Raw genomic sequence first — 20,553 nt, 5'->3', positions numbered from 1 at the left:
GAAAAAGATAAATGCCCTGTGGAAAAAAATTTAATTTATTTAATTATTTTTTTTAATTTTATGTATATAAATTTTAAAAGAAAAATAAAACAACAAAAAATAAGCTTAAGAAATTATGCTAGCTTCAAATTAAGACTTAAAAACAGTTCCAGTGACACAAGAAAAACAATTGAAATTGTTTTCCTTGTAGTCTTGCACTTACCTGAAAACAGCAGCCTTTTCTGTACTTACTAGTGAAAAAAAAAAAAAAATTAAGACAAATATTATCTAGGTTGAATACTTGAAAAAGGCAGCTAGTGGGATCATCATGTACATTGGGCACATTGGGAGATTGCTGGATGCCTTGCACTGAGATGTTTTAGGATCAGGGTGGGTATTACAAGGGTTTGCCTTGCTTCTTGGATATAGAGGAGACCTGCCACTGAGCTGTCAATAGAACCTCCTGTGTGTAGTTTTTAATGAATGCATGATGAGATGAAGTACTTGTTTTTCATTAAGTAAACTTTGACCTGGATAGGGCAATCCTGCTTTTGCTTCCCTGGCAATTTGTGGGCATAACTTGCCTTGCTCTTTTCCTCTCACAGGTTTATTCCTGAGGCTTGGTCCACCTGCAGTGTCACCTGTGGAGTAGGCAGCCAGATGCGGCTTGTGAAATGCCAAGTGCTCCTCTCTTTCTCTCAGTCAGTGGCTGATCTGCCCATCGATGAATGTGAAGGTCCCAAACCTGTGTCTCAGAGAGCCTGTTACAGCGGTCCCTGCAGTGGGGAGGCAACGGAATACACCCCAGAGGAGACTCAGCTTCTGTATGGCAGCTTGCAGGAGTTTGATGAGCTCTATGACTGGGAATATGAAGGCTTTACAGAGTGCTCAGAGTCCTGCGGAGGAGGTAGGTGCAAAATGTTTCTCTGCTGGATTTGCTTTCCTTCTTCAAGTGTGTGCTTGGCACTTAATACCTATAGACATGCTGCTTTGCTATGGCTAGTTAGAATCATTTAGGAAGGAAATAAAACTTAAGATTGTTAAGTCCAAACATATTTGAAAATGCAAAATAAGAAATGCAAAAAATCCTATGTGCACAACATATTTTAACCCAGGACTTCCAGATCTGTTCTCAGACTGTCACTAAAGAGTGCTCAGTTTATCACATGTTTCTGTTTCCTTTATCAGCTGATCACCCAAAGGCGATCACCAAAAAAAGCTAAATGTTAAAGGGTCTGGTGGTAGATGCTAACAATCACATATCATTTTTAGTTCTTATCTCTTGGTTTGATCTGTGCAAGCAAAAGCATGTGGAAGTAAATTGTCCTCCCACAGCAGATGAAATAAATAAGTGATATTTTAAAGGCTCAACCATTCCCTATCTCCTATCAACGAGGGACACCAGCTCCAACCCCAGTGCAAAAAAACTTCTGTCAAAATGGCACTAATTATGTCTGAAACAAGCAGGCTTGGAAATTGTAGTTTGTCAAAGTAAATCAAATTCTCAGGTTGCACATGCTATAGACCATTAACACACATTTCCAATATCCTTTTTTTCCCCATCATTTTATCTAACTAGTTCTGAGAAATATGTCCAGTCCAGTATTTTTTAAATTAAACCTAGATTTTTCCCGCTCTTGTCTTTTTACTTTACAACTTTCAGGTGATTTAAGAAAGGATTACTATAGAAAAATGCAAAATATATACTGTAGAACTGAAAACAACTCAGCATTTTATGAGTTAATAATATGTACAGATTCACAGATAATCAGTTATAGTCTTGAAAACCACAATTAGTAGAAAATAATGCAAAGGTTTTCTGTGCTTGTTTTTGGCTTGCTAATGGTAGTCAATATTTGGAGCAGTTCATAGCTGTCAGACCACTGAAGCTTTTGCTTTCTTTCCTACTCACACAAAAAAAAAAAAAAAAAAAAAAAAAAAAAAAAGACACAAGCATATGCTAAGTGCTGAGAAACACTGATGTTGCAAGAGTATATGTCATGTGTTGGTGTTACTGGTGTACAGTAACAATTAATCACACTTTTACTGTGACTACCAAAACCTCAACAGTTCCTAGAAATGTCCTCTTGAAATGAAGTAATTTCTTAGAATATAGGTTCATGCTAGTGTTTTTCAAATGTAACTCACAGAGACTGATTTGTAGGAGACATTTTTCTTTATAATCTCTTTCAATTGTCAGCAAAAAGTTTTAACTAAGATTTCTTTTTGTCTGACATCAACTCCAAACTTTCCAGATTAGCAAATGCTAAGTCAGATATTTTTGTAGCTATAGGTGCAAGACTGGTCAAACTAATTTTATTGGTTTTAGAGTCCTGGGAGAAGAAACTGGATAGATGCAGAAGTAACCTTTCACCTCCCAGAAGCAGCAACCAGAAGGAATGATTTAGTCATATAGTCTGCTGCTGGTGGCTTCATTTCCCAGAGCTGTCATCAAATATCATGTAACAATTATTCCATCCTGGTAGATATAAACATAGAAATTCTCATTTGATGGTGTTTTGAAAGTGAACTTAGACTGCCTAGATCCCACCATTCTTCATTTTTATACTGTGATTTCCTATCAAGAACTGATTTCTTTTTTTTTTTCCAAAAGAAAGCAATTTTAAAGCAGACAGCTTTTGTTCTAATCATATTGTGCAATAAATAATATTTTGAATTCAATCACTTGGCAAATGAACTCCCTGATATTCATATACCTTTTTAAATTATCTCTGTGCTGTGGAACTTCTGATTTATGATCAAAAGTTTTTATTTTTTCTTTTAAATGTTCAATTAGCCATCCTAATTTAAAGATTATAAGCATTTGCACATTGACCTATCAAAAATAGAGGGACAGTTGTTGTCATTATGCTGAGACACACTATAGTGAAATTCAAGAGGAAGCTGAAGAAAGTAATTCTGATCACATTTTTTTCTATGGAGCAAGCCAGATTTTGTTTCTCTCCCTCCTTTTTTCTTTTTTTTGTTTTGTTTTGTTTGTTTTTATTCATTCATTTGTTTGGTTTTTAGGGATTTTTTTGTTTGTTTCAGGAGTTTTTTTGTTTGGTTTGTTTGGTTTTTTTTCTGGCAAAAGCTATTAAAGCCAAAAATTGTCAATAAACATTCTAGCAACCATATTCAGACAGGAACCTTTTTCTTTGATATCTACACTCTCAGGCAAGATTACTGGATCTGTCAAAGATAAAAAGAAATTTTAATAGACAGACTAGAATGCCTGTAGTATGGATAAGAATTATTGGAATTGCAATCAAGATGACTTAGGTGAGAGAAATAAGCATGAGGAATGAATTTACTGTGAAGTTTAGGGCTGGTTGGATACTGAAAACTGAAGAACAGTAGTATCAGAGCTTAGCTATATGAATTATATAACACAAAAACCATCAGCATGACAAATGGAGAAAAGGTTGAATTCAAGACCTCATAGTCATCACTTTTCAGTATTCAACATTGAAACAGACAGTGGAAAATGTTGAATTGATAATAATTGTTCAGGAGCTCATTGATGACACCCTTCAGAAAGGAAAAACTGAAGCTGTGGAAGGACATTCAGTTTACAAAATTTTATCTGAGAAGACATACAGAAGGTGAGTGAGCTGTATGCCTAGCAAACAGAAACATGTCAACCAGCATGTGGCAGGAATCTGTGGTTTCTTTCCACAGAGTCTGGAAAAATACTTTCATGGTTTCCATACCTCTGGATCAGCAGTGCTTCTTTCCTGGCTTCATCAAATTGGTCTTGATATCAGGCCTAAACAGATGTTCCATGCAAAATAGCGACCAGTAGTTTGAACACAGTGCCATTTCCCATTAGGTAAAGAATCACCTCTGTTCTTCAGCCAGGAGCATTCCATTCTGGAGGATCCACATGCCTGTGCTTGCTGCATACAATATGATTACATGCTCAACAGAAAAATGAGTGAGCTAGAAAAATAATGAACAGGGCAGTGAACATCTTGTTCACATATATATAAGTTTTGTAAGTTTCTTTTCCTAGATATAAATAAATGTCATTAGTTCTGTCTTTTTACTAGGCTGCCTTTTTACAATATTGTTTAAAGTCTTTTGAGAGATGACTGAGATGATTGAGTAAAATTGAAAATGTGGGGCCACCTTGTAAAGAAGGAAATTGCCAACAGTACTGGCTGACTCCAGGGACTTTAGTAATTTTGATGTTGGTATACATGTCCAAAACTGTCAAATTTTCTTTCTTTTTTTTGGATACGGGAGACACACTGCATAGTCTTGTGTCATGGCCGTGGCCTAATAGGCTCACACACATAACAGCCAAAAAAATGGGGGCCCCAGCCTATACAGAGATTAAGGAGAATGAATTTGTGAATAATGTCAGGAATACAAGGACTGTGATCAGCTATATAGCACTTTGATCCTCTTGAAGGATATGAAATAATTTTTTGCCTAATGACACGTGATCTGGCATTAGAAACACCAGAATATATTGTTAACTCTGTGATAGTTTTTGGAGGTCTTTAAGGTCTCACAGCACTTTGTTTTGGTTTGGGTTTCTTTCCCTTCACATTAGCATCTTAAAAAATCCATTAGATGTTTTGGAAAAATGGTGATTTTGAAACTGTAATGTAATTGCTGGGAGTTCAGCTAATATTTTCTTAACTCAGGTCTCAGGAATTAATGTAAAAATCATACTTTTATTGTATTTGAACCACCGTGGATTAGATTCTCAGGAAGTTCAGGCCAATTATTATCCTCAGATGCTCTCAGACCCCTTTTATCCATGGGAAAATATATCCTTTCTCATCCATTCCTCTTCCCTGTGGCATGTAATGTTGCAGTCCCTGTTGTTCTAGCTTTCTAACCTTGTGAACCAAAAAGCCTGTGATGCCCCTAATCACAGAAAAAGTGAGAGTAACTGGTATGCCATAGGCTACATAGGGATTTTGGCTGTAACAAGGAATTTCTGATTTAAACTATAATAACCAAATCTTCCAGTTTCTCTTAGTCCCAATAGCTGCTGTTCTTTCCCAGGTCTCTCTAACCCATTCTTTCCCAGCTCTCAGATATACTCTGCAGGTTTGCATCTTTAGTTAGGGTACAGGCCCATGGATGCAGAAGAGTAAACTGAGAAGAGCTGAATTGTCTGACCACATTTTACTTTGTTTTGGCAAGTCATACTGTTGGTTAAAGTATACCACATGAAAGCTATGGCCATCTTCACACCTCAGCCTGCTTGGCCTGAAAAATAAAATGCCTCAAGGAAAAAAAATGAGAGCACTGGACAATTTTCTGTCCAGGGAGGTGAGCAGTGAATGAATCCATGGACTTTTCACAGCAGCACTGAGAAACCTTTCAGTGAGACTGAAAGCAATGACAAGTGTTCAGCTGGGGCTGCAGCCCCAGAGCTGCCAGCCTGAGGCTGGGTGTCACCACGTTCTGCAGCCTTGCTGGTCCTGTTGGGCCCACCCCTGACCTGGGCTGCCCCTGCAGGTACGGAGAGCTGGTTGTGACCATTATTTGTTGTGTGCAGGTGTCCAGGAGGCTGTGGTGACCTGTCTGAACAAGCAAACTAGGGAAATTGCAGACGAAACACTGTGCGTTAGCAGCCGTCGCCCTCCACAGCTGCTGAAGTCCTGTAGCCTGGACCCTTGCCCCCCAAGGTAGGCATAATTTTAAGTGACCCCAAACTGTATTGCCTTTCAGTCTGGAGAAACACTGCCTCAGGCATGGTTTTCTTAGGCTGCAGGGACTTACACTGTCTTCCTGCCACAATCATATTGACCAGGAAGTACAAAGCAGCAGTAAGACCAAAGGGCAAACGTCAGACTGTTTGCCTCTTCCTGTCCTTCAAGTAAACAGTTTATGGATTGGCTTAACTTTACCCAGAGTTTTGTGAATTTTTGAGACCTCTCCAACCTCTCCTCTCAGAAAAAGTTTTGCAGAACCTGCTTGTCCCTGGCCTCAGGCAGTTTCCACAATCATGACCCTAAAACAGCAGATCTTTCTCTGCAGAGATTCACATCTGCACCCTCGACAACGGAAAATAGCTGTTATGACATTCTTATGGTTTATTTAAATAGGGCCTGTCAAGACTATAAGATGTACTGTATACATATTGTCTTGTTTCCCAGCTGTACGCAGGTGCATTTGCTCCACAGTGACACTGCAGCAGATTTTCAATACATTGATGTATAACTTTGGACTATTTGAAACACTCAGCACTGTCCAGGTGGTAGACATACCTTAGAACATTTATTGATAGGTGTATGTATGATTTATAAGACAACAGGCTATAGAGAGGTATGTTGTTATGAATAATAGTAGATTTGAGATACACAGAGAAGGTTCACATGAAAAATCAAAGATGGCCAGCATGAAATAACAATAAGGACATAAATAACTGTTTGGTTAGTAATCAGGATTTTGGATTTGTGACAAGCAGACACAAATAGATTTAAATTTATTTACCAAAGCTTTACAAGTATTGCTTATGATGATACTGCAACCCTAACTTTATTTAAATTGTCTTAATTGCTGGAAATAACACAGAAATTTTATATAAATGTTTGAAAATTAATTTGTAGGTGGAACTCTTGTGGTAATTCATAGGAAGAAGCAGCAGTGCTGTTTCAAGTACATGGTAGAAGATTGATCAACCACCAATTCTGACATGAAAAATAAGTACTCTGTAGTTAAGGAAAAACAAAACACACTCCTATTGGCCAGTACTTATATGACTTTTATATACAAAAGTAATCTGAGTAATTGAATGAATACTCCTGGAATTAATCTGCATGATTATCCATAGCTGTGGTAACCTTGCTACCAGAATGGAGCTGCTTTAAAGCAGCCATAGGTATGCATTTCCCTCCATGAATTACAAGAGGATTATTCTGTAGGTGGGAATCAGCTTGTGAAGCAAAGGTGAAAGGGGATTCCTGCAGAGGGGGAAGATTAAGCAGCTTTAATCCACCCCTGGGGCTGCAACGGAGAAGAGGGGAAATCACTCTCTCCCCTGTATATACAACTTCTCTTCTGAAGCCCCCTCAGTCTGGAGGAAATTGCCTGTCTGCAGGCCCAGGATGAAGAACAGCACATGTTCTGCAAAACTGTTCCTGTGGTCAGAGCAGGTAGGCCTGCAGACTGCAGGCAGCATGGCTAATGGAAAGAGAGGCAACAAAGCAAGTTGATGTGTCTCCAGGCAGGCTGTGATGGGATAATTACCTTATTTCCTTCATGTTTCTGAAGTGCTACACCTAGCAATGTCACTGTGTTAAATACAATGGTATATTAATGGGTATATTAATGAGAGAAAGTATAAAAACTTTTGCTTTATAATCATTATTTACAGCCACTCTAACAATTTTTTTAAAGGAATAATAAAGGATTATTTATTTAAATTAAGATTTTCTCCTTGTTTAAATCATAAAATGCTTCAGAATTCTAATTCAAGAAATTGTAATCCAGGAGTATGATGAAAATTTAGGCTAAAATCATGTCCTTAGGTATGCTGATGAAGGCATTTCTACCCACTGACAAGTCCAAAAGTTATAATACACTGTGGCTGTGAACTTAGACCTCTTCTACAGGAGTTTCCAAAATCTGTGAACCATTGATACTTCCCAGAGCTCTTGCTGATGACTTATAGAGAGAACTGGCTGGTCTCGTAGTGTTGGCTCTGTTTTCCAGCTGCTTAAGTGCATTAACAGAAGCTAAAATTATAAAAACCACTTTCCTAAAATATTCTTGTACAAGTGACTGCTGGAGTATGCAGTTGTTGTGGGTAGAGGAGGCATTCCACTGAAAAGGCAACTGAAATGGTGATGAATGTCTAGGTAGGCAAGGAAATACTGTCCACAGCATGAAGAAAAAGCTGAGTAGCCTTGCCCAAGAGAACAAACATTCTCTCCTTATATATTTAGAGAAATTATTCCAGCGACACTTCTTGAACCTAAGCAGCCCAGCATGCTTAGAATGTAATGATTATGTCTAAAATCTAGTACAGTTAAAGATCTTGCTTAGCTGTAGAGGGAGAACATTTAAATGTTAGAACTTCAAAGCTTAATACTGCTTCTGCTACAGGCATTTTTGGTTACATGTAAGGCTACTCTATAGCCTCTCAAAGAGCTAGTCATGTAAGATGTAAACAATTGTTTTATCTGTTTTACTATATATAGACAAAACCACTGAACTACAGAATCTCATCAGCCTTTCTGGAGGGTCAGAAAGCATGGACCTCAAGAAAGATACTGTAGAAGGAGTAGGTGAAGAGTAATTTCATTCTGGTTTTGATCTTTTTTACTTTTGGACACTTTAGAAGAATGATTCTAAAAGGATCTGCACAGTAACTGGGTTACTGTTCATTTTGGTCCTTACTGAAAATAGATGTGTATAGATTAGAAAACTTCCTTACTCACTTAATACTTGAAATTAACCTATAGTGTCATCAACCTTTTCAATCTGTAATTGCCCTGGTCTGTCTTGGAACAGAATATGGTAAAAGGTAGAATATACTGGCAATATACTTCACATTTATGAAAACACTGAGAGATGATGGTGCGTGTACAGCAGCTGAGAATGCTTTGAAGTTTTCTTTGGAATTCTGGCTTAATATCTTAGCACATTACTATTCTGAGTACATGGAAGAGAGACAAAAACTAAACCACAGAAATCTGTCTTCAGATACTCACAGCTGTATGGAGTCAGAAAAATCCCATACTTACAATTCTTACAGAAGAAAGATTAAGAATCAGGAAGAGCTGCACAGAAAAAAAAATTGGAAGATTTCCTCCATATTCAAATCCCAACTGAGTCTCCTGGGGTTTCAGGTTTTGTTGAGATTTTTTTGCTTATTGCTTCAAGAACAATAGCAGAAAAAGAGTCCAGACCCTCTTCTCCTGGAAAGCAGTGTAAAAAAATTTACCATTTTGAACTGAATTAATAAAATGGGAAACACTGCAGAGCTGATTGCTAAGTCGGGAGCTAATAACTGACTTCCAACACAATAGCTACAGAGTAAAATTTGTTGTCATTAACTTAGTTTAATATTTCTAGAAGAAGGATGTACTAGGAGAGCCAGCATGCTTTCTCCAGGAAAGAGAGGAATGAAGACTATGACAATTTTAATTCAGTCATTCAGTTACTTAATTTGTGTCAGTCAAACTGTACCACTTGAAGAATTACATAGCAATAATTGAGCAGATCACAGTATTCCAGAAGTAGACTCAGAATAGCTGTTCAGTGTCTAGAGAAGTTTCTTTTGTAAGTGAAAAAAAATAACAAAAGAGATCACTCAGTTTTGCTAATTGCTATGTTAGTATTCTAAACTACAAAAAAAAAAAAAATAGAAGAACCCTGTTTCAATGTTAGCTTGGCTGTTTTCAGCAACAAAATTACTCACATCCAAAATGTGTCTTTTCCTCAGCCTCCACAGCCTGAATTACAGAGGCAGTCATCATCTAATCAGATATAATTGCTCTTGTTTATAAGAGCAACAGCATGAGCACCTCATGGTGAGCCAACAAGCTCACTCAAACGAGTGAAAGAGAATGTTGTAACTCTGTTATTAATTATAACTGCTCAATAATTTGGTCAATACGTGTTGAAAAGTTTTGGTAAACATGTATGGAGTAGTGAAGAGAGAATCAAAGCAATGAAAACCAGATGGCTGAAAATGGAGGAAATTACAGGCAATTTTTACAGCTTTGTTCATGAATATTTTCACAACTGAACTTTTATTTCTGTGCAACAAAGAACAGCTGAATTCCACAAAATGAAGAGCAGAAAAAAAAATGAAGAAGAAAAAGCAGATGGTTCTAGGAATAGCATAAAATTTTATCCCAGCACTCTCCCTTTATCACTTCAACCCTCTGTTGGTTTGCAAGAAAAGACAGGAAACCATCTGAGTAGCTCTGATATGTAACCAAAAGGGCAAACCGTGCCTGTGTTAGCCTAGGCTCTACCTCATTACCTGATTTTTTTTCCTCTTTCTTTTTTCTTATCTGTTAGCTTGATTTATGTTTGTGTGATGAATCACCTGTTCTTATTTTAATATTTATTTGCTAAATGTGGTATTGTCATCTGTTTTGCTCTGTTTCCCAGCTGAAGTTAAACTACAAAGGATTTAAAAAATCAACATGTTTTTCAAAGCATTAGATTGGTGATAGGCCAGACTTAGTGTAAGGCATGCTCCCATCAACAATTTGAAATTAATTCAATATGGGTGAAAGGGACAGAGCTTTCTCTAATCTATTAAAGGTGACCTATGTGTGGAAGGGTGTCAATACAGATGTGTTTTGCATTGGTGGGGGGAAATGTTAAAGCATCTCTATCTAGTTCATTAAAAAGGTTAAAAGGTCTGCAAGTCATTATATCTACAGATATTGCACTATAGCCTCACTGGAAGGGGATAGCAGTTCTTGTTATTATCAAAAACTACCAGTTCTTGCATTTTGGGGTTTTTTTTCAGATTTGTGAGTTAGAATTAGCATTAATGAGGCAAAGATTATATTACTGTGTCTTTGTGACACAGACAGGTTTTCAAATCCTCACAAACAAGTGACGTATTTTTTAAATGTGATGCATTTAGGTCTGTTTTTAGCTGAAGCACACTGAGAATGGCTTTGAGAGCCTCTTAAGATGTGGCCCACAGAGCCTCCTGAGATCACAGACCGCAGCTTGGACTGTGGTGGAAGAGGTTGGAAATCAGACATTAGAATGAATATACTGTCACACAGAACAGATTCACTCTTCTTTGATGCCTTCAGTTTGAGAAACATCTTAGACTTGGTGAGAGAAGCCATGGACTTGGTGAGGGAATCACAAGGTCCTTTATTCCCTAGCTTTACAATGCTAAACACAAACCTATATAGGGACATCTAAACAAGCTGCCCTCCCTAGGTGGCTCTGTTATGCTCTTACCTGCATTACCTGCATGACTACCCCCATACAACCCTGGCCTTAAAACATAGTAATCTGTGACCTAAAACATGTCTCTTCTCTTCCCTTTTCTATAACATAATCTCCTGCTTTGCAGCCTTTCCGGCTCTCAAGAGATTGCCCAAGATGTGTCTGGCAGCCTGCCCTTCCCCTTTCTCTCTGGTTGTTCTCTCTGGCTCCTCAGTGTCCTTTACTCAGCTGCAGTTACAGTGAAGTCCCCAAGGAGACTCTTTTCAACCACGTGTGTCCCACTGAAATGTGAAGCAAAGCAACTTGCAAGCTGGACCTCTGGAGCCTCCATCACACCCTGCCTCCAGCTCTTCTAGTTAAAAATTCCAGAGGTCTTCCCCCATTTTGCTTTTAAAAATGATGCTTCCTTCATTAGATGGGATTACATCAAGAGACATTTTCCTTCATTTCAGCTTCCATTCCCATGAGACTACTATCTCCATAAAATACTAGAGTGCAATTACAAATTTTTTTTAGTAGCTTCTACCATACATCCTTCTTACTTTGAATGACAAATCACACTTCTTTATCAGAATACTGTATATTTAGATAGATTATTTTCCTCTACACAGATCTCCAGTTCACTAATTTCTCCAAGTTAGTACACCATTGTGTCAAAACAATTTTATCATGCCCTAACACAGTTTTGTTATAGCTTCATTTGTGATGAGTATTAGATTTAACTCATGCTAGGGACTTTTTGATTTTCTCTGCAGAGCAGACTTACTCTTCTTTTTCTTCCTGCACAGTCAATTTTCTAGGTTTCATCACCTTAATACAGTCCATTTCTTCTAACCTTTCTCTTCATGTATGCTAGAATTTAGAATCCACTGACACTTGATATCTTTCAGTATTTTGAACAAATACGATTTTATTACAGTGTTTCATATGTTAGCTTCCACTCCTCATTTTTTTCTCTAAATTTTTTCTCAGTCTTCTTGAGTATTAATTTACTGCTTCAGCAGCAGGATTTCATTCCCCAAAGAAGCTTTCCCAACAGCAGCAAAAAAACCCCATGTCTTTTCTTTTGTGCCAAATATGAACTCAAACATTTTGTAGCATAATGAGCAGAATTAACTTTTTTACTTCAGCATTAACGTATGAAACAAGCTACAAGGTCTGATAAACTGTCGATTTTACAATCTTCACTTCCTTTAAAAGGGGGTGAACTGAACAGCACCATTATATCTTCCATTTACAGTATTGCTGAAGAAATTTGTAAGAGTCTGAGGAATACCCAGGACTTTCAAACCAATAAACCTTTATGGATGAAAAGATAAGCAAAAAAAAATTAAAATATGACCCTATTTCTTGAAAATGTATTGCATGGTTCTGTAACATTGTTACTCATCAGAAAGAGTCACTCATTAAATAAATTGAGAAACTGTCCTCACTTCCATCGAGTTTGGGGTGAATTAAGTACCTATTAAAGGAGTCAGACTGATGAAATTATGAATTCTCTATCTGCCAAGAGGTCTGTTACTCTCCAGAAGCATATAAAGACCTATTTGTGCCCATCTTCAATGTGCAATTACCCATTAGAATTGTGACTGAGCTGATGTATTGTATATTCTAACCAGCTGTTAGTAGTTCATTCCAGCTTTAGGAGACATTTGGAGCACTCATACAGAGTTCTATGCATCTAATTACAGGCTTGTAATTAGGATGGATCCACAATTTTGTAACTGTATTTTATGGAGGTCTGTTTGTTTGTTTGTTTAATTGTAATGCTTACATTGTTCAGGTCTGAACAGATTTTCAGGTTCATAAGACAAGTACATTTCCCTTCCTACGAGGAAGCAAACTGTGTTGTCCTAAGTCACTATCTTCTGCAAGATCTAAGAAGCCAGTTTCTCACTCAGGAAAATTTGGAGAAGTGCATTAAGTTGTCATTCTGTAGTATGTAGATTCAGTACAAAAATCTATGTAAACACAGCAATTAGGAGGAGATATGACATGTTTTAATGCCTTTAAATTTGCCTATGTACATCATTTTATGATACCATCATTTTGAATAGAAGGAGGAGATATGACATGTTTTAATGCCTTTAAATTTGCCTATGTACATCATAACTTTTATGATACCATCACTTTGAATAGATTTTTTTCCTTCCATTGAGTCAGAATCACTTAATACTTCCATGAATCTGACTACTTTAACATGGTTGGTTTTGATGATCTGTGTGTATAACATGAGTTGAGAGCCTCCCCACTCTAAGTGAGGAGCACCTGAATGTTTTGGTCTCTAAATATCAATGTGAAAAAAAAATCTTTTAATAGGGAACAGTGAGTGAACTACAAAATATATTATTGGTCACAGTTTCAGGATCTCTATCTATAAAGTAAAAAGGAATAGAATCATAGAATGGTTTGGAAAGGATCTTAAAGATCATGTATTTCTAACACCCCTGCCATGAGCAGGGACATCTCCACTAGACCAAGTTCCTCAGAGTCCCATCCAACCTGGTCTTGAACACCTGCAGGGATTGTGCTTCCACGGTTTCTCCAGGAAAACTGTGCCAGTATCTCACCACTCTCACAGTGAAGACTTCATTCCTAATATGTAATCTAAATCTACTCTCAGTTTGAAGCCATTCACCCTTGTCCTGTCAGTACATGCTCTTGTAAGCAGTCTGTCTCCATCTTTCTTCTAGGCTCCCTTCATGTACTTGGAAGGCCATAATTAGGTCACTCCAAAGCCCTCTCTTATCCTGGCTGAATAATCCCAACCCTCTCAGCCTTTCCTCACAGCAGAATTTTTGCATCCCTCCAATCATCTTCATGGCCTTCTCTGGACATACTCCAACAGGTCCATGTCCGTCCTGTGCTGGAGGCAGCCCTGCAGGTGGGCTCTCAGCAGAGCAGAGGGGCAGAATCCCCTCCCTGGCCCTGCTGCCCATGCTGCTTTGGATGCAGCCCAGGATATGTTTGGCTTTCTGGGCTGAGAGTGCCCACGGCTGGGTCATTTCCAGCCTCCTTGGGGGTGCCCCCAGCACCCCCAAATCCTTCTCAGCAGGGCTGCTCTCCATCTGTTCATTCACCAGCCTGTGTTGACACCAGGGGTTGCCCTGACCCTGCATGAGATTCCCATGGACCCATATTTTGATCTTTTCCAGATTTTTCATTGTAAATATAAAAATATAAATATAAAATAAAAATATAAAAATCAGCATAAAATACTGGTTTTGGATACACCCTTGGAACAAAATTCTTGTACTGCCTTTTTTGCACTATATTGCCAGAACGACATTGAAGGAAGCTCAAAACAGAACATGAAATGTAAGCAGACATTGTGAGCTTCCTGAGTTCAATCACAATACCATATAGTTATATAGGTATATTCTTAAGTTCTTTCCCCTACTAAAAGAAAACTAGAGGAACACTGTGTATGCCTCAGTTTGAGAGACAGTCTGTTTGTATCTTCTTCCTTGGTTAAATAGTTCAGGAATAGTTCATCCTGTTGAAAATATTATCCCTGTAATGCTGCCAGCCAGGTCAGCAAGAAGCTCATGTTATCTTCTGTTTTTGTGGCAATACTGCTCATAAAACTTGGATTTCCTAGAGAATTACTGAAACCCAGTCACTGTTATCTGAACACTCTCTTATTCATGAAAATACTTGCTTTGTCCATTCAATCCAGTGACATCTTTACTTCTTTCCTGTCCTTATCATTTCAGGAAAGGCTTCTTTTGATTTAGGGAGGGTCTCCTTAGTCTGTAGAACAAAATCACATGGTTCATGAATATTGATCTTACAATTTGGGAAGTCAGGCTTTTTGTATATTATTTCTGTGCTGCCTACATCCATATGTAATTTTTTTAATGTTTTGTTTTAGAAGGAATTTCAGATTAAAAATCATCAGTTAACTGCACATCTTTCTCACCTGCGGAGCTTCTTCTTTGTTTGCCTTCTGGTGTGTGTAAGCTTGCTGATGTCTTCCTCAGGAATAGCTGGGGTTTTTAATATTTTCCTTATATTGTAAAGGTAGGCCTAAAGAAAAGGTGTTGGCTTGTGACATTATCCTGCATGGAAAGCACCAGTGTGGAAAGAGCTAGGGAGCTTTCAGCATAAAGCAGCTCTGTCATGGGCAGCAAGGTGTTAAACTGTCTGTTGTGATTTAAGCCCAGATGGCAGCTCAGCACCACAAAATTTTGCACTCACCCCCTCACACCTCGGTGGAATGGGAAAGAGAATCAAAACTAAAACTTGTAGGTTGGGAGAGTAAGATTTTAATAAAGGAAACATAAATAATATATAATAATTACAGTAGATAATGAAAATGAGAATGATAACGAGAATGATAACAAGAGAGGAAGAAAAGGAAGAACAAGAGGTGCACAATACTATTGCTCACCTTCTGACAAATGCTCAGCCCAATCTCTACACCCCAAACAGCCCCCCTTCCAGGTAACTTCTCCAGTTTATATATCAGGCATGACATCCTGCAGTGTCCAATATCCATTTGGCCACTTTGGGTCACCTGTCCTGGCTATGCTCCTTCACAGTTTTTTTTATTGATCCTCATCATTGGCAGATTACAAGACTTTTAAAAAGTCCTTAACTTAGTGTACACAGTACTTAGCAGCAAATAAAATATCAGTGTGTTATCAACATTATTCTCATACTGAATCCAACCAACTATAGTGAAGGAATCAATTCTTCCTGAGCAGAAACCAGGATATTTTTCCTTTGTTTCTTTGCGAAAGAATCGTGTAGACTGACCTGCAAAATTTATTTTATAAATTAGTGGTTCTTGTGTTTCTGCATTGCTTGAATGTAGGTTTAGGGCAATGTACATAAAGCTCAAACTCACCCTGGTGTAGTTCCCAGTGTGTTTCCTCCACAGACTCATTCAGCTTCTGCCATCTTCTGTTATGAGTTCTACTTGTGCAATTTGTGTTCTATTCCTCAAAACTCCCAATATTATTTCTTAATCAGCTTTCCACCTTTACACTGATTTACTTTTTTTCCTTACCTGTTAACTGCTTCATCCTTGAAAGACTTACCAAGGATCTATTTTCATTGTATCTCACACAATAAATGAAACAACATCCTTGTTACAAGTTGCTGCTTTAAGCATAAGCCACATCTGAACTGGTATTCATTTATCTTTTCAAACCTAACCTGGTCTGTGTAGCTATATTGAAGCCTGCAATTGCTATCAATTTATTATCTCAATGCTGAAGTTACTAACCAGAATAAAAGTCTTGTGTTAGGCACTTTTCAGTACACAGTATGTCTGCTAATTCCTCAAGCAAGTTCCCTGCCAAATCAGTTCACTTACCTGAAGCTGTCTTTTCATGTTCCTGTGTGGTTCATGCAATCTGTATCTGCAAAAGTCCCCTGGAAGACCCACTGCACAACCTCCCACTGTTCAAAATGTTGACATTGGAACAAAAACTCTCTTTTCCGTCCTGCCTGGATAGTTGATGTTCTGTACCTCTGACTCAAGGGACAGTAAGACTTTTTTAAAGTGTAGAACCTTATAAATATTGTTTGAAGTATGTCATAAGGTTCCTCTAGCAATCAGAATTGTCAGCTATAGAGTTGCTGAATATTCCTTTTACCCTCTGACTTTTGAGTTACTTCTCTATGTTCCTCTGTTTGGCTCTGTTGTATAAATACTGGCTCCCTGCCACAATCAGCTGTAATGAGCTGCAATGCTAATTGATATCAGTAAGTTTACAGAGTGCAGGCCACTTTTGTCAGAGCACTTTCACTGAGCCTTTGATCTGCTTATGTGTGTTGTCTGCATATCTTTAATGGACTTCCTTCACTTCAAGGAAGACACTTTTTGAAGAAACACCTCATTCTCCCTTGAGCACAACCTTACCCTGAAACCTTTCCTGCCTGTTCAGTTTCCTTTTCACAGTGGAGACACTGTGCAATGGATATTGTACAATGGATTTTGTGAGCCTGGGACTGAGCAACTCTAAGTATGAATTGTTTTATCTTGTTTTGCTGGTGATGATTTAAAAGTACTTTCATTGTATTTTCATTTTTTTATATTTTAATGACAACTGATTTTTTTCAGAGCTTAGTTAAATCTCACTTTTCTTCTGAAGTATGTGTATATTGTATGTGTATTTGTAATGCTTGGTCTACTACAAATTGAAACACAGCAGTAGGGAAATCCCGTCCTAGAGAAATCAGTTCTGTGTTTGAACACTAGGGTTGAGATCTTTGCTCTTATACTTCATTTCAAATGAGCATTTGGATTTTACTGTGAGTGATTTAACATCTGGATGAAAGATAACTTGTAGTTAAAGTCTTGGTTTTGTGCCACCTTCTTTGAGACTTCTTTGATTATAAATTGGGAGTTCTCATCTCAGACCTGTAGCTTTGCTGCAAGAAACTATGCCACCCAAATGGAATGGATGGTATATTTTCCTGCTGTGCAGAGACTAAGATCACATTCTGACACGGTATTTAAGATGTGATACTGAGCATATTTACTCAATCAAAGATATATCTCTTAAATGAGCCTCAAGAAAGTCTTTCACACCTGAAGCAGGAATCTTCACCACAAACACTGTTCCAGGTTCATTAGGGGGAAAGGAAGGGAGGAGGTATTTGGGCTATGAGCAGACTTCTCTGTCTCCATGGCCAAATGGAGAAGGCACAGGTTGTCAGAGGACAGGAGAAAGCCAGTATTGATATAATATGTGATTTACTTAGCCTGTTGTATGCACATATACACAGCTGCCTCACAGCCCTTGTGCACTGAGGAATGTCTTTATGCAGGCAGGTGTCAGATGATAAGTCAGATGCTTCCTTTCTCCACACTGATGAATGTTTATTTTAGAAATAAGAAGAGCTCTTTTGTATAATTTTCATATGGTTTAACCACATAAAAATGGCAATAATTTCATTTTTTTTAACTACTTTGGGAGGTCTTTGTCTAGAAAAGTCTTTACTTTTCCTGTGCAATGTTCAATTGTCTTGGCACTGGTAGAAGAGACTCTACCAGCATTAGCACGTCAGCACCAGCTACCAGCATGTCAGCATTAAAACACATCCCTAGATAATTTTCTTATAACACCTAACACCTTAGAATGATTTGGGGTTTACCATATATGTCGTGCATATGGGAACTAATCCAAAGTTGTCACCTACATAGAGCTTTGGCTCAAGACTACAAGTTCTACCTACATCGTTTATTTTTTCCAGACTGATTATGGGGGTTGAGAGAGTGTTTTGTTCCGAAGGCTTGCAGCCCTACTGGGGCAAAAACTAATTCTAGCATCTTGTCTTGCCGTGAGTAGCTGCTTGCTATCCAGTGCCACTTTATGATCTCTCTAGCTAGCAGAAGTATTGTGTGATCTCCAGTTCTTGTGTCAGTGAGAGGGACATTTCAAAACTGAGGTAATAGTGCACTATTGTCCCTGTTGTTGCTCATGAGGCAATAATGCCTTGAGGCTCCTGTCAAGCTGAGACTCCCAATGTGCCAGCTAGTAGAGAAAAACAGAATACGATAACATCTCTGCTGTAAGGTTACTACCTAAGCAGGAAGCATGGACAAAGCACAGGTAGGGAAAAATACCACACAAAAGTATTTTGTGAATTTTGAAGTTGAGACACAGGTGGGAGAATGGTATGATCCAGCCCAGCACTTTACAATTCCCTTTGGACTTAGAGGGAATATACCCATACTCACAGGGTAACCCATGTTTCAGCAGTTCTGGTGTCACTCAGCAAAGAGCCAGGAACAAGTTCCTGCTCTCTTGATCCTCCAGTTCTTCACCTGAACTGCTGGGGTATAATATGATATTGATAGCTTTTATTCCTATTGAAAAAAAGAAGGAAAGTTCCTTTCTAATTAAAAATTAGATGTTTAGACCTTTACAGGTTTACATGTTCATGTCATGTGTTGGAATTTTTCAAAAAGCATTAAGCTGATAACAAATGCCCAAGTTTAATTCAAAGACCACAGGAAAGATTTTTGTTAACTATGTCAAGATCATTTCCCTATTAAAAATGGCATAGTTAAACTGCTTTGTGAGGGAATCTCTAGCACTTTTAGATTTACACTAATAGTACGGAATAATCATCCTGTGGTAGTAACTACAAAGTATTGAGCCTTTTTTAGCCATGGAGCTTCAAAGTTTTTCCCTTTCTTTTATTCAGGGGAGCTGTGAGTAAGTAATTCATGTATGTCATCTATGAGTTCAGTTATTTGCACATCCGTACTCCACTTTACATGTCTGCTTTACTCTACATTATTTACTTGCCATCTGTAAAGCCTATAAAAATCACTTGGGACCATGAAAGTACAAGAGTAAGAAGTATCTGACCTCACAGTTCGTGAGCTCCTCAAAAGAAACTCCTCTTTAATGCAGCTGGAAAGAATTGTGAAAAAAACAATGTTAGTTGTGGGAAGGGTAACAGATGCAACCTGCAATATTCAGAAATTTCAAACGCTGGAAAAACAAATCCTTTCTCTTTATGGAAACACAGCATTTCTTTCTGGAAGAAGAAACAGACACCCTCTTTTGAACAAGCCAAGATGTCCAAAAGGTTTATGTGGCTTCTTAGCCACTGAGATGGGAATTGCCAACAGAAACATTTTGCACTTACACCAATAACAAACAAAATATTGCTGGAGGCAACAGCTACTGCCAGCACTTGAAAAAAAAAATAAATTCTGGCAACTAACCATGTATCAAAATAGATTCTAAAGAAAGAAAATGCCTTCTTTTCACCACCTACTCAAATGTCTTATTTTAGATTGTGCCAAAACTGAAGGGTAGATGATATTTCCATTAATTCTGACAATTTCATGGGAAAATCTGGGAAGACCTCTTCCCCCAGATCATTCATATGGAGAACATATTCCAGCTTAGCTTAACTGGCTGCCATATGTCACTCCTTTTCCACTTATAAACAGCTCCAGTACATATGTACAGATTAGTGTCCTTCAGTGTATTATGGCCCGGAAAGTGACCACAGGAACTTCTAACTCAGTATGCAAAATGCATTTATTATTAGAAAGGGTTAAACAGATTGTTGTCATTGCTACTAAAATCTACTAACAGCAAGAATATTGTCTAAAAGCAAACTAGAGCATGATTAGTGCTTACAGTCAGGCCCAGGATGCCTACTTTTATAAAATCAGAGAATGTCACCAGCAGATGGAGCACAGTAGGGGAGCAATGTGCCTTTGGTCCATCAGGATATCATCTAGGGAGGAAAAAAATTTCTTACCTGCTAGCTGCTTAAATATGTTAAGGGTGTTACTTGAAAGGGAGGAAACATGCTCAAAAATAAAATTATAAAATAAAATTAGGTTAGAATTGTTCAGTGATTGTAGGGTAGCACAATCTTAAATGGTTATTTGAGTACGGTGTTTGCTAACATAGTATGTTTTATATGCACCGAGCTATTGCCATTGGCTGCAGATCTCAGAAAATCAGAGTGGGGTTTTTTCTGCTTCTTCCACAAAATCTGCTTCATTCTGCTGTCGTGCTTCATAACTTTTCTTCATTATATGCCTCCATCCTGTTTGGAGCCTGAGGGTATCTTCCTTCATAATCACGCTCTTTAAACTTCTGCCTGGATTTGCTTTCTTCAAAGATGGGCTTTCTGAGCATTCCTTTTCCTGAATTTTTAATTTATTCTCTCAGCAATCAGTTTCAA

At 38.0% G+C, this 20,553-nt stretch overlaps 1 protein-coding gene across 4 annotated transcripts in view; it reads left to right on the top strand.

The window, feature by feature from the left end:
- Positions 1-20,553, top strand: part of ADAMTSL1 (ADAMTS like 1) — a 389,415-nt gene that overhangs the window by 314,502 nt on the left and 54,360 nt on the right. For all 4 annotated transcript variants that reach the window (XM_039729898.1, XM_039729897.1, XM_039729899.1 and 1 more), the window contains 2 exons: positions 585-886; positions 5,501-5,630. In XM_039729898.1, the coding sequence (XP_039585832.1) occupies positions 585-886; positions 5,501-5,630 (432 nt within the window). The remainder of the gene's footprint in view (positions 1-584; positions 887-5,500; positions 5,631-20,553) is intronic.

This window comes from Passer montanus, unplaced genomic scaffold (assembly GCF_014805655.1).
Source record: "Passer montanus isolate IOZ18808 unplaced genomic scaffold, ASM1480565v1 scaffold7, whole genome shotgun sequence".
NCBI lineage: Eukaryota > Metazoa > Chordata > Aves > Passeriformes > Passeridae > Passer > Passer montanus.
This window is presented reverse-complemented; position numbering and strand designations above follow the sequence as displayed.